This window comes from Tachypleus tridentatus, chromosome 10 (genome assembly GCF_004210375.1).
Source record: "Tachypleus tridentatus isolate NWPU-2018 chromosome 10, ASM421037v1, whole genome shotgun sequence".
In the NCBI taxonomy this organism is placed as follows: Eukaryota; Metazoa; Arthropoda; class Merostomata; order Xiphosura; family Limulidae; genus Tachypleus; species Tachypleus tridentatus.
In genome coordinates, this window is record NC_134834.1 from 68,662,559 (window position 1) to 68,677,528 (window position 14,970).

At 31.8% G+C, this 14,970-nt stretch overlaps 1 protein-coding gene across 1 annotated transcript in view; it reads left to right on the top strand.

Annotated features, from left to right (window-relative positions):
* Positions 1–11,999, top strand: part of LOC143229499 (protein transport protein Sec24C-like) — a 63,259-nt gene extending 51,260 nt beyond the window's left edge. The window contains 8 exon segments of the mRNA XM_076461909.1: positions 606–890; positions 1,176–1,370; positions 3,900–4,003; positions 7,821–7,869; positions 7,872–7,907; positions 9,355–9,458; positions 9,849–9,938; positions 10,508–11,999. Of these exon segments, the coding sequence (XP_076318024.1) occupies positions 606–890; positions 1,176–1,370; positions 3,900–4,003; positions 7,821–7,869; positions 7,872–7,907; positions 9,355–9,458; positions 9,849–9,938; positions 10,508–10,648 (1,004 nt within the window). The 3' untranslated portion in view covers positions 10,649–11,999.
* The last annotated feature ends 2,971 nt before the right edge of the window (positions 12,000–14,970 follow it).

The following is a 14,970-nucleotide window of genomic DNA, read 5'->3' on the forward strand; positions in this document are numbered from 1 at the left end:
TGTTTTTTCAGCATAATCAATGCATCACATATCATATTTGGAGAACAGTAATATTTTAGCACTGACAACTTTAGTCTTGTACTAGTTATGAGTCTGACATTTGCAACATCTCATCTACATATGGCTTCAGCAAACTTTTATGATTCTTTTCTATTTGTAGGCTTTTCTGTTGTATTATGAGTGTGTTTTATTTAAATACTTCTAATGCATAACTGACGTGAACATAATGAGATCCAGTTAATAATTAGGACAAAAAAATGTTTATCAAAGGCTGATTTGTGGGATACAAGTTAGTGTAATTAACTGTTGTATTTCCACATGAATGTAACAAATAAAATGTTTTTTAGTTGACCAGAAGAAAGCCTCATTATAGAAACTGAAATGTCATCCCATTTATATTCAACAGCCAATTCCAGCACATTAAAGTTCTTGAACATAAAATAAAAAATGTCTGTTCTGGAATGTTTTTAGCAGAGTATAAGCTTTGATACAGCTTTTCAGCATATAATTATCTTTTCTGTTCTGATTATTACCTACATTATAAATTTTTACCAGAAAATACTTTTGTTTAATTGTACTTTAATACACACTTTCTTACTGTGTAGGTATAAGGCCCACAGATTTTTATGGCCATTACTATATGTCCAATACAACTGATGTGGAATTGGCAGCAGTTGATGAAGATAAATCAGTTAGTGTGGAAATTAAATACGATGATAAATTAACAGAGGAAGATGGAGCATATATCCAAGTGGCAGTACTGTTTACCAGTTGTGGGGGCCAACGTCGCCTACGAATACATAATCTTGCTCTTGAAACATGTAACCAGATGGCAGTGCTATATAGAAACTGTGAACTTGATACCATCATGAATTACTTTTCTAAACTAGGTAGCTTAAATCTTTCATTGGAAAAAAAAATCTTTAAAAACTAAAATTTAATTTTTATTTCCATATAGATTTCAGTCCTAGAAATATCTGGTATTTTCTAGCAATGTAAAACCTGTGTGTGTGTGTGTGTGTACATGTTCATAAACAGTGTAAAACCTTCACATAAAGATATTACTCATTGTTTGAAAAGTAAATACAAAGCATTTACCTGACAGTGACTTTAAGAAGAAACAATAAATAATAATCTGTAATATTAAAAGGTTTTTTTTTGTTTTTCATGCTAAGGTCTCAGAATGATACTAGAACAAACACCTCGGCAGATGAAAGACTATTTCATTAACAGAAGTGCTCAGATTTTGGCTTCATACAGGAAACACTGTGCAAGTCCCTCATCAGCTGGTCAGCTTATTCTGCCAGAGTGTATGAAACTGCTACCATTGTACATCAATTGCTTAACTAAATCTGATGCATTATCGGGAGGTAGCGTATTTTGTTTTTTAACTGGGCAACTAAAAGTGTTTACTTTTTCAGGAGATAATGTCTTTTAAAGAAAAGTTTTGAGTGTGTAACTTCCATTGTCTTATTGAACAAGGTGTTAACAATATTTTATTTCCATGTGTCCTTCAAATGTAATTTAACTAGCCTTTTTCTTGTGATTATAAAATCTAATATTTCTGTAGAGGTTGTAATAGAATAACATTTTGGCATAGTGATTTATATTTATAGTTTCAGAAATAAGGGCAGAAAAACTGTTTCATAACAATGGCCATAAGAAAAATTAAGTTGGTAAACACCAAAATTTTGTGTGATAAAACATTGTTTTTCTGTCAACTAATTATCTAAATGCCTTCAAAAGATATTTAAGTTTTCTGACTTATAGTTGTTGTGTTACTAGTTGAGTTGGTGTAGGAGGCTTCTTTTATTCTATCTCATGTGTGACTCACACCCTATTGTTTCATGTAGCTGAATCTTAACTTTTCTGTTTTTGTTTTTCTGTAGTGTTGGAGTGTATATACTGTTTATTTTAAATGCTGTATATCTTGTGTACTGGGTCTTTAACCTTTTTCTGCATGTCATAAATTTGTTGAAGTAATTTATGTTTAAACTTTCATCAATGTATATTGATAAACTTGACATCAAAATGTACTTAGTAAATTAAATTTTAATTTTATAAAAGTTTTTAATTTTGTAAAGATATAAAACCGTATAATTGAGCATAAGTAGATGTATGTGTTATTAAAGGTATATTGTCAATAAAACCGTATAATTGAGCATAAGTAGATGTATGTGTTATTAAAGGTATATTGTCAATAAAACCGTATAATTGAGCATAAGTAGATGTATGTGTTATTAAAGGTATATTGTCAATAAAACCGTATAATTGAGCATAAGTAGATGTATGTGTTATTAAAGGTATATTGTCAATAAAACCGTATAATTGAGCATAAGTAGATGTATGTGTTATTAAAGGTATATTGTCAATAAAACCGTATAATTGAGCATAAGTAGATGTATGTGTTATTAAAGGTATATTGTAGTTTTATGTTACCATTTGCAGTTTTTGTAGAAAGAAGGGTTATTTTGGATTTCCTAATTTTTTAAGGTGGTTATTAGGTCAGTCAAGTTAAACCTACATATGTGTAGAGAAAATAATAAAATTAGTGAAAATAGGTGAAAAGTATTTTTAATCCTAATATTAAAATCACATTGCACTTGTAAGTCAAAACTAACTTCATACATTTCATAGATAAAATTTTATTAAAAATACTTGACATTTTTTATTTTTTTGTTGACAAAAGACTCATCATTTACTGATAGTCAATGAAATTTTGTGAAGATACATGCATGTCATCAAAAGTTTCATATAGAATGACTAATTGCGTTGTTACTTACATGGTTAAGAATTAAGTGCAGTGCACTTATCCCTATGAAAAACCTTAAGTGGTTTAGTATGTATTAATTGTGATTGCCTTGTATGATTTTACTCTATTTTCTGATAATCAGTTTTACCATAGGTACAAATAAAGATTTATCTGGTAAAGACTTTCATTTGTTTTAACAGTAAGCTTGGTCATCTTGAATGTTTTGTGAGAATTCGCTGTAGTTCAACATTCATGCATGCAATTGTGGTATTTTTTTCTTTGCCAGCTAGTGAAAATTGGGGTTTAACCATTTCATTTTTGCAGGGTTTAAAGTTTATATTTAAGAGTATTGTTAACTTTTGTCTCCTAAGTAAAAAATTATCTCACTTCTGATCAACCCTAGAATTAGATTGAAAAGCACAGGTTCAGTACAGTATTATCCATTGAAAAGGATAATAAGGCATGTTGGAAAAGGCTGCCACTGTGAAGAAGTGTTCTTCAGTCATCCATAAATATTTTAATTTCCCTTCATCTGTATAAATCATACAAAACTTAGCAACAGTTGGAATTTTCTTTTTTGTCCCAGGATTTGAAGAAAACACAGGCGTATGAGTGTACAAGTCTTAAATATTTTCAGTTATTACAGACTGTTAAAATGTAAACATATTGCAAAAATGTGTTTAAATATCAGTAATTCAAAAAGTATAAGTTATTATGCACGTCAGATCCATTAATCATTCAATTACTTTCAAGAGGTGTATCCAGGTTTTTCTGATTTGTAGGTTGATTAACTCTTTTTTCATTTAGGTGGATGTAGAAAGCTTCTACCTTGTTATTCTAAAGTGTGTTTTTATTACTCCATGTTCATTTGATTCCCTTTTATTGTACACCCTCTTTTACCTGGCAACTAAATCTGTATTAGTCTTATATGCAACTTTGTCATAAATAGTAGTTTAAAATTAATTAGCAGTGTTAATCTTTGATCGGTATAACCTTACTGTGAACGTATATATTTGATTACAAGTCAGGTAGTGGTGAAAACCTTTGATAGTTTTTGTCATACTTTAAACATACTTTTTCATAATTTAAATATTCTTAATTTGTATGTGTTGTGTAGCTTTCATCTCTACATAATATTTTCTTTCAGGACCTGATATGTCTACAGATGATCGTAATTTTGGAATGCTGGCTGTTGCCACTATGGATGTTGCTCGCAGTACAGGTTACTTGTACCCCCGTCTACTACCACTTGTAAGTGTCATTTTTCTTGCAATTTTAATTTTTGTTATGTCATTTCTGGCATACTGTTCTTTCTGAGATATGTTTTCATCTAGGTTATAGCATAAAGCTTCATTATATGTTTTATACATAAGGAGGTATTATGGATTAATTATGACTGAAATCTGGGTTTAATATATTATAACTTAAAATAATTAGATTACTGTTATTTAACCCTTTTGGAATATGCTCCAGGTCAAATTTTATTGAACTGTTTTATGAATTTGCCAGTAAGTTTGGAATGAAATTACAGATTATAAGTCAAACTTTAATATTTATGAGTTAACTTTTTAATTTAGAAATAAATATTAAAATAATGCATCCAAAAGTAGATCTTAGTGAGTCATGGTTTGTTGAATGCAGCAGTTTAAAATTACTTTTGATGTCAAAATGGTAAGTCTCATTTCATACAAATAAGGAATTCAACTTATTAATATTATCAAGCTAGATTATAAAATAAGGACCTCATCTTTTTATTTTTCTGAAATATGGTTTATGTACTGAATCAAGCACAGTAGCACTGTCCAACTTTTTTTTCATTTTTAGAAACGGTCTCTTATATATGCTTTCTTAAACATATAACATGAATCAACAGTTTAGAATATCTAGAGTGGTTTTCCCACCATTTTAATTATTGAAAAGACTTCCACATTTTTCCGATCCAAGGTTTCAATGAGTTAGGTTGTCTTTTGTCCGCTCAGAGTTTTGTTTTTTGTAAATCTAAATATCTTCATTACTAAGTTTAATAAATTATTGTGGAATTCTATGGTATCCGTGATTTATTGCTTCTTCAAGTGAATTGATATCCTCCATGTGCAAAATTTTAAAAGGCCGAGCAGCCTATGTCCAGCAACAAAGTACAAAGGTTAGATTAAGAAGAGATAATTGTTTGCTTCACTTCTTGACTTATTATTTCATATGAAAAAAAAAAGTTGAATAATGGATTTCTAAATATTAACAATCTATATACATATATATAATGTATAATAATTGACATGTGACTGTATATTACAAAAACTAGTCCACTTAAACACTGACAAGACAGGGAAGATTAAAGTCAGTAATGTATTACTGGATACATAATATGAGTGCACATGCACCACATCAATATAAGTTATGTAATGTTAGCTAGGCATCACTATCAATATAATAAAATATATAGACACACACTGCTGGCCAAAATCTCAAGGCCAATGAACATAAAAAAAAATGTGCATTTTGCATTGTTAGACTCAACCATTTATTTGAGTAGAGCCTTGAAAGATGAAAATAAGAAAAGGGAAAATAAAACTTTTTTAGCATTTAATAGGGAAAATGTGAACACTATGAAATTAACCCTAAATACTAGCTGGTCAAAAGTTTAAGACCATACCAAAAAGAAGTCCTAAACAGGGTAGGAAATGCCCAACAAGAAGTCTCGGTGAGTTGCACAGCTGTCATTGCGAATAACTGCAAACATTTGCTTTGGCATGGTTGATTTTATGTGTTTGCAGAAGGCTGGCTGGAATGTTTTGCCAAGTGGTGAAGATGGCTTCACGAAAATCATGTACTGTTTGGAATTGACGTCCATTTTATAGACTTCCCTTGCCATCCACCCCCAAACGTTTTCAGTGGGGTTTAGTTCAGGCGAACATGCTGGATGGTCCAAAAGAATCTTGTTATTTGCCATGAAAAAGTCCTTTGTCCTGCGGGCATTGTGGATTGCAGCATTGTCATGCTGAAAGATCCAGTCATTTCTACACAAGCAAGGGCACTTAGTCAATAAGGATGCTCTCTCCAACATGCCAATGTAGCCAGCTACTATTTCATGCCCCTGTATAACCTGAAGCTCCATTGTTCCATGGAAGGAGAAAGCACCTCAGATCACGATGGAACCTCCTCCACTACGCCATTTAGAAAATGTCTCTGCTTGGATATCCTTGTCGTGCCAGTGACGTTGGAAGTCATCTGGACCATCCAAATTAATTTTTTTCTTATCAGAGAACAAAACCTTCTTCCACTTTTCTATATCCCATGTTTGGTGCTTCTCAGCAAAGTTTAACCGAGCTGTTTTGTGGTGTGGAAGGAGGTGTGGCCTTTGAAGGCCTTTACGGTTTTAAAGCCTTTCTGTCGTAGATACCATCTTATTGTTATTGAGCTGCATTCTGCATCCATAATTGCCTTAATCTGGTTTGACGATTGGCTGGTGTCTTGCCAGACAACCTGTCGAATCCTCCTACTCAACTCTGGCGAAATTTTCTTGAGCTGACCACTTGAAACTCTTATTCCGTATCCCTCTGCGTCTTTTAAGAAAGTTGCAACAGCAGTTTTACTACGCCCAATCTACCCAGCGATGGTACGTTGAGAGAGAGACTTTGCTTTTGCAGCTCGACAATTCTGCCACGTTCAAACTCTGTCAACTTTTTAGCCTTTGCCATGTTTTTACCCAATGTAACACAGGAGATGTCAGTGGGAGATGTTAATAACACTAATGCTTGGACACAAATGACTAAATTTTGTTACGTGTTTAGCAATTAACGCTTTGTTTCAGTATGGTCTTAAACTTTTGACCAGCTAGTATTTAGGCTAATTTCAGTGTTCACATTTCCCCTATTAAATGCTAAAAAAGTTTTTTTATTTTTACTTTCCATTTTCTTATTTTCATCTTTTGAAGTTCTACTCACATAAGTGGTTGAGTTAAACAATGCAAAATGCACGTTTTCTTTATATTCATTGGCCTTAAGATTTTGGCCAGCTGTGTGTGTATGGGTGAGTATATATAGCATTGTGATACTTAGTCCATTTAGACTGAGCATTTGTATTTTTGTTATACATAGTCATTCCAGCACAAAAAAATTTAGTTATTTTCTTTGTTTTTATATTTAGGAGATTGATGAGGTGACAGACCCTACGTAGTTAGAGTATAGAAAATAAGTCACTGAAAATAAGTGTTTGAAATGTATTGAGGAGGTATTAGAAATTATGCAAGTAATATTTGAGATTTTTGGGACAAAGAATAGTTTTTAATCATAACATGAAATAATTAATATTCACATTAGTAATGAAACACAATTTTCACAAACAAATCTTTAGTAGAAGCGTTTCATAAAAAAAATCATTTTAACACAAAATACTTGTAATCTATACTAAAAGTACCAAGTTTTGTGAAGATAACATACTGTATCAAAAGTGTTAGTGCAAATACTTAATGTGTGCAGATGTGTATACAAAGTTGTGTATATTGTATTACTGTGTATATTTTAGCATCTAGGAAGTAAACTGGAATTCTTATTAGTTCTATCTCATCTATATTAAACATTTGAAAGTATACAACAAGAAATCTAAAAAGCTTTGTTAAGCAATAAAAGTGCTAACATTATATTGTGTTCCTGGCCCCCTTCTGGATCCACCAGGTGCCATTTATGAAACTAAGTTCGTACTCCTACTAACAAGTTAAAAGGACTAAACTTGACACATCCTTATGTCCTTAGGTACCATGAGTGATGCCCTAATGTTTTTTCTCTATTGGTTGGAGAACCTCTTGTTGTGAAGGGTCAATAGAAGTTATTGAGGAAAATTTATTGGTAAATTATGACTTCTGTAAATCATGAATGGGAGGGACTTATGAACCCCACAATGTAGTAAGTTGCTTTGCTTTAACAAAATAAACATTTATATGCTGAACAAATACGTAAATAAAACATTGTTTTTTAAGTTGAATGTTTTGGCTGAAATTCTAAATTTCTAGATGTGAGTATAGGGTGATAATAAAAAAACAAAACAAAAAATTGTACTTTTGTTTATCTTTAAGCATGATGTCGATCCAGACTCCACAGACTTTCCAAAAGCTGTCAGGTGCTCAGTGGAAAAATCAAAGATAATGGTGTTTATCTACTTGGTGAGTTAAGCTTTACAATGGACAAAGACTTTCCATGTATTTTCATTTAGTTCATAATTTTTAAGTCTTGTACAAAAATTAAAAAATACTACAAATGTAATAAGTTTGAAAAATTCAAAGTGAATATTGAGATTCTAATATTGCATAACATGCTACTTGAAAAGGTAGATGAGAAAAAATTAACTACTTATCCTGGTGTTCAATATAACGACCATTTTGTTAGGTGGGATTGTTAAAGTATATTTTTTAGTGGTTGATAATAATGGATTTGATTATTCTGTTTCATAAGCAAGTTTTAAATTGATTTGATTGGAATGTGAAAGCAAGTTCTCTCGTGGTTGATATAGTTGTTCAAGTTGTGTTTGTTACTCTAAAAGATGGTGCAGCATGATTAGGGTGCTTAACCTAGTCTGAAGCTTGCATATTCAAATCTTAGTACCACCAAACATGCTTGCCTTTTCAGCCATGAAGGCATTATAATGTGATGGTCAATCCTGCTATTTGTTGGTGAAAGAGTACCCCAAGAGTTTGTGATGGGTAGTGATGACTAGCTATCTTCTCTTTAGTCTTTCAATACTAAATTATAGATGTTTAGTGCAGATAACACTTATGTAGGTTTGTAAAAAAATTCAAATCAAACAAACATACTTAATTTCACTAAATATATAATTTTTATAATTTATATCTAAATGAAGTTAAATGATTAAACAAAATGATGAGGAAGGACTGCATCAAAAACAAAGTCCCAACCTCTGATTAATTATATTATAACCATGAAATATTCAAGCTATCAACCAAAACACATTAACATAATTTTTCTAAATATGCTGCCCATTTAAAAGGGGGTGGGGTCCTAGGGGTACAAGCTACAACATGGGTTTATATGTGTATATCTGCCTGGCTTGCTTTATTTATCTCCGTATGTACCTATCCGGGTACAATCACTGTTTGTTTTAACTACAACCATTTTATTCTTCCATGGGGTTTTGCATAGAAGGTTAAAAATACATTTTATGGTTTTGTTACTATTGTGGTTTTAAACCACCATGTTGTAGATGTAGTCCTCCTGTGACATGGGTAATACATGTCAATACTCTTAATGTACTTTCACTCATTTCTCCACTATTAATGTAGTTCTTGCAGACCACTTAAAATGTGTAGTTTATAGTACATATTTGTAAGCAATATGATTAAGCAGATTTATGGTAAATTTTGTAAACTTTCATGGTATCAGATATTTCCTAGAATTTTTGTGCATATATTTAATAATCAAGTTTTAAACACTGTGTAGCATTTAGACAAAACTTTAGTTCTTTAAAACCATTTTTTTACCCAAGAACAAGAATTTTAATCTAGGAAATCCACATTGTTTATTTGTGGTTGTTTGTTATTTTCATAATGCACATATTTTATGTAATTGAAACTTACAATACTGGTGCTCTTCTAGAAAATGGAATCCACATGTTCTTATGGATAGGAATGGCAGTAAACCCGGATTGGCTACAGAATGTCTTTGGTGTCCAGACAGCAGCCAGAGTGGATATTGACAAGGTATAAACTTTTTCTGGTTATAACTTTAACAGAGTATCAACTGTGGTTATTTTTAATGTTTCATATAGATCCAGATTTATAACCCAGAGAAGATATTTAAAACAAATACTGGGCATCTGTAACCCATCTTTTTTTTTGTCTGTTTTACTTGTTTAACTTAATTTTCTTTCAAAGTGAAATGAATGGAACTTTGGGTGGTTTTTGCATATTTTGTTCATTATTTGTGCTGTTTTTATAGCCCATTGTTTTTCTGCTATAAACAACCCTCCTTTCAAGAATTTGCAGAATACTTGATTTAACTTCATTTAGACTTCATAAGTATATAACATTTTTAAATGAGGCTACTAGATCTGAAAGATTTAATTATTGAATGTTGATTTGAATTTTCAGACATCTTTACTCGAATTGAACACACCTCTTTCTCTTCGCATCCGTGATATTGTTGAAACTGTAAAAGAAGAAAGACAGAAATGCATGAGGGTATGTAACCCACTGGATTAACTATTTCTTAAAATGTGTTGAAATTTAAATTGTAGTCATTATATATAGGTAGATAAAAATAGTTGAAGAACTTTATATTTATTTTGATTGCATGGCAACATTGGCAGTGTAAAGCTTCTTATTGATGCCAACTGAGAGGAATATGTTCTGTCAACATAAGATAATTATGGTACTGATTTAGCTTTTAAAACATGGTATGTAAAGTCTATTGAAACCACATTTCTCAATGGGAAGAGTTGTAAAAACGTTTTCCCTGAGTATATTTTGAAAATTACTTATCAATAGATTAAAAAAAAATTTGAATCATGTTTTTGCCTTTACCAGAAACATAGATTATTGTAAAATGAGTATAAATATGATTTATCTTTTTTATGCTTGAATTTTTTGTCACTTATTTTAAATGGACATTCTTAGTTTTTTTATTAACAGCTAATGTAATATTTTTTATTGCATAACTGTGTGTATGCATACATGCCAGCTTTATTATCATAAGTGAAAATGTTACGTGTGCACTTGAATATCATTTGTTTTGGTCAATTTTTTACTAGCTGACAATTGTTCGTCAAGGGGACAAATTGGAATTAGTATTTCGTCAGTACCTTGTGGAAGACCGTGGAAGTGATGGAAGTGCCTCTTACGTTGACTTCTTATGCCACTTACACAAGGAAATTCGAAGTTTGTTGTCGTGAAGAGAATTTAAATAGAAGACTGTTGTTTGTAGTCTCCTTGTAAATTGAATGATTTCTTTTGTTGATATATATAAACTCATAACTGACTGACATACATCTGATAACAGAAGTGATGGTGAAAAAATGTAGTTAAGAAAATTTGGTTACCTCCAGTTCTCTCCACCCCCTACTCCTATTTGGGATTGCTGGTAATTGGGAATTTTTGTTTTATTTAGTTCAGCTGTTGTTCTTTTGTAATGTACATGCTTATTGTATGCTTCAAATATACTTATACATTAAGTCTACATTAGACAAAGGTTTTAGATGAAATAGGCTATTCATACAAATTTCCACCTAGTTTTTGTTCATTTTAGAGATGTACAAAAGTCAAGTTTTGGGTTTCCCAAAAAGACATTTCTAGTTTCCACATGCAACATTACAAGTTTCCTGTGTAAACCTGAGTTTGCTACACTACTTCGTGATTTAAGGTTAACGCTTTAACACCTTCATTCTTTTCTGAAGCAGAATCAGTTTAGTAAGGTTTAATGTTCATACAAGATGTAATTGAAATTTTAAAGATCACCAAATCCTGAAGGAAACCTTTTAAAAAGGATTATGCATTAATTTGTTTAACTATTGATTAATCAAATTGAAATCATATGTTTAAAAAAATATTAAAAATTAGAATATTAACAAAATAATATTGAAGTGTGCTCTGCCAAGATGTATCAGATTGCAAAAATAAATAGAACTGCTGTGTGGGCTGTATTTAAAAAACATGAAAAAATATGTTGTGCTCAAAGGAAAAAATTTGTCCTTCCTAACTATTTTTAAAATTGATTATTTAGCTGCATAATTGATTCAGAGAAATGCTGAGTACAACATGCCTGTTGCATTGATCCTTAATAAGCCATCTATGAAAAAAGTTATAGGATATTTTAAAGTATTGAAACCTACTATGTTAACTTTTTTAATACAGTTTGATAAATTTTCAAAGAAAAGGGGTTTATTGCTCCATGAATTTATTAGATCTGGGGAAATGTGCATGTATGTGTATAAATATGCACATACATCTTGTGATCTGATAATGTCAGACACTTTGAATGGAACATACTTTTCTTTTTGCGATATTAATTTGTTTTTGCTTTGATTTTTTTTTCTAATCTGTTAAACTTCAGTCTTACCAGATATTTTCTTTTGAAAGATTAAATACAAAAAACCACTGTTAGAAAAACAGCATTTGATTCCTTTACCTTTGTTCAAAGCTGTTCTGAACAAACCATGGAATAAAGTAGTATCATTGCAGAAGACTAGTGTTTTCCTGCATCAATTCTTACATGTTTATGGTAATAAATTTCCATTATATTATAAAGTTAATGTTTCAGTAGTCCTTTAATACACATGCACAGATTTTCTAAACTTGAGTTTCCATACTTATTGAATCACAATCTTGTTTTTCTTTTGTGAATTTTAACTTGTGTGAATTACTAGCTACATTTTGTAATATTGTTGATGAAAAACAAAAGGTTTAGTTCTTACACTTTGTGTAGACTAACTATTTTGAGATTTATTTTGATACTTCCTGTTTGAATTTTATACTTGATTTAGGTGAAATACCCTGCATTAGTTTTTCTTATTTTTCCAAAGCTAAAATAGTAGATTCTTTGTAGTTTAAGATGTTTTTCTTGTGGCAGTGTTTATGTCAAATGACATAAATAAAACTACAAATATTATGTAATTTGGCACCATTAGAGATTGATTAGCTACACTATGTAACAAAATTTTCACTTTTTCTTGTTTCTGGGTAGAAAGTGTAAATTCCCACTTGTTTATACCTAAAGTAAATGGAAAAGACCTATTTTTCTCTTCAAACTTTGCTTTTGTAACCTGGGTAATGAAATTTTCAAGTTTACCCATTTTCCAGAACATTCCAGGTAGATTCAGCACTGAGTAGCTAATAGAGAATTTTCTCGAACTTACAAGAATTTTCTAGAACTTTCCATAGTAATGTATATGCAGGCGTTCACTTCCACTCACCACTTCAGTTTAATTCTAGCTGCCTAAGTGAACACACAAACCTATCTGAAGGTGTTGTTCCCATCATTGCACATAAAATTGAGTCTAATGAAACAATTTGTCACAGCTCTTGATAAGGAGTCTGCAGCCTTCAAGTACGTACAAGACTTCTTCCCTAAGTTGTCTGAGGCAAAGGTCAAAGCTAGTGTCTTTGTTGGACCACAGATAAAGATCCTGGATTGCACAGAATTTCCCAAGAAGCTCAGTACGAAAAAAGCTTGGGGCAGCTTTGTTGCAGTGGTTTAGGGCTTCTTGAGCATTCACAAGGCTGGAAATTATGTAGAACTGGTTGAGGCTCTGGTGAAGAACTATGGCAAAATAGGCTGCATCATGTCTCTGAAAGTCTATATCCTTGACATTCATCTTGATAAATTCAAGGAAAACATGGGAGCATACTCAGAGGAGCAAGGCAAGCATTTTCATCAAGATATACTGGGCTTTGAATGCTACTACCAAGGAGCGTATAACGAAAACATGCTGGGAGACTATATTTGGGAGCTGATACGTGAAAGTGGTTTACAGTCACAAATCTCGGAAAACTACTCGCTTCCAAACATTTTTGTATAACTAGTATAAATACATGTAAATCTTGATTCATGTTTTATTCAGACCTTGGTAAATGAAAATGTGCAAATTTGCTTGTTTTTACATAGAAAATAGGTTAATTTCTAAATTTCGTTTTCCGGATCACAGAAGCAAAGTTTGAAAGGAATAATAGCCATTTTCTGTACTTTTACAACATAAGCAATTAAGAGATAACACATGCTATCCATGAACAAAAATGTGTGTTGCATAGTATTATTTGACTGTTCTGACAATCTTTTTTAGGTTTGTGCTAATCCTATTAAACTTTTAGTTGATTAATTTTTTTACATCAAAGTAGGAAAGAAAAATTAAAAGGCACCATAATTTCAGATAATTTTGAATTCTTGCACAAAATCTTTAATACGTGTCATAAAGTTTGTTACTGTAAAATAAGTGTTCTAATTGGTAAATAATTTACTTTTGATTATGCAAATATGAAAAAATTCAATCTTTTACTTTTGTGTGAAATTGGGTTATTAAGAATTTTTGTAAGTAGTGCATTTTGGTGCTTAATTTTAACCAGTAAATATATTACACCCAGTACTAATGGATGGGATAGTTTTCTAACCAATGTGTAAATTAAAACTTTTTTTTTTTTTAGGTTTTGTAAGACGTTTCTCTTCTGCACACCATCCAGGCTGTATTCTTGATTTTATTGTGATCAAACACGTATGCATATCTCACATAGCGATAAAAATAGTTTGAAGATTCATGGTGTTAGAGGCTCTTAATCAGTAGTAAATGCTTGAACTTTTTTTAAGACCTTTGTGATGCCTCAGGGAACAGCTTGCCAACGGATAGTTAATTTAAGTCTTGTAGTAATGAGTGGGACAATAAAAGTAACTAAATGATGCTTAATAATGAATAATATTAAATGGAACAAGGAACGCAAAATTAAGTTATCGACAAATTATAGTGTTACAAATGTAGGTATTAATGTCACTGTTGCAAAAGCTATGTTGTGGCTTTCATACACCTAACAGTAACTTTCACATGAACTCCTCGTTCCTCTAGTTACTTTAACTTAAGTCTGTAACAAACGAAATGTTATTTTAATGCACTTAAAACACATTTAAGTTCTAAGGATCAACGATATCACAACTTCGTGCCATTATCTTCGTCCGACTAATATCTACTGAGTTAACTGATAGTAAACAGCATTCCTACCCACTCGCGTGAACATTTTAGAGCCAAACACTTCCAAAACTGACTTTAAGAGGTGAATACCCAGAACAAAACGATGCTTGAACACTGATTTTGAACAAAAGTTATGAAGTTCCAGTACATTTACATTACCAGGCCATCATCTAATAGCGAAAAAGGGGGAACTTGAACGCCCAACTTCTTTATCTTCACATATGACCGACCATAGCACGCGAGATATTTGTCCAACAAGTCGGGCAGATGCAAGGATTGGTAAGTCCTGTACTTAGCATTGGACCTTGCGTAGTAGGCCCTTTAATACTAAAATATCACTCGCATTCCGTTCATTCAGTGGCCAAGCGTGTTAAGGCGTTCAACTCGTAATCCGAGTGTCACGGGTTCGAATCCAGGTCACTCAAAAATGTTCGTCCGTTCAGCCGTGGGGGCGTCATAATGTGACTGTCAATCCTACTGTTCGTTGGTAAGAGTAGCCCAAGAGTTGGCGGTGGGTGGTGATGACTAGCTGCCTTCCCTCTAGT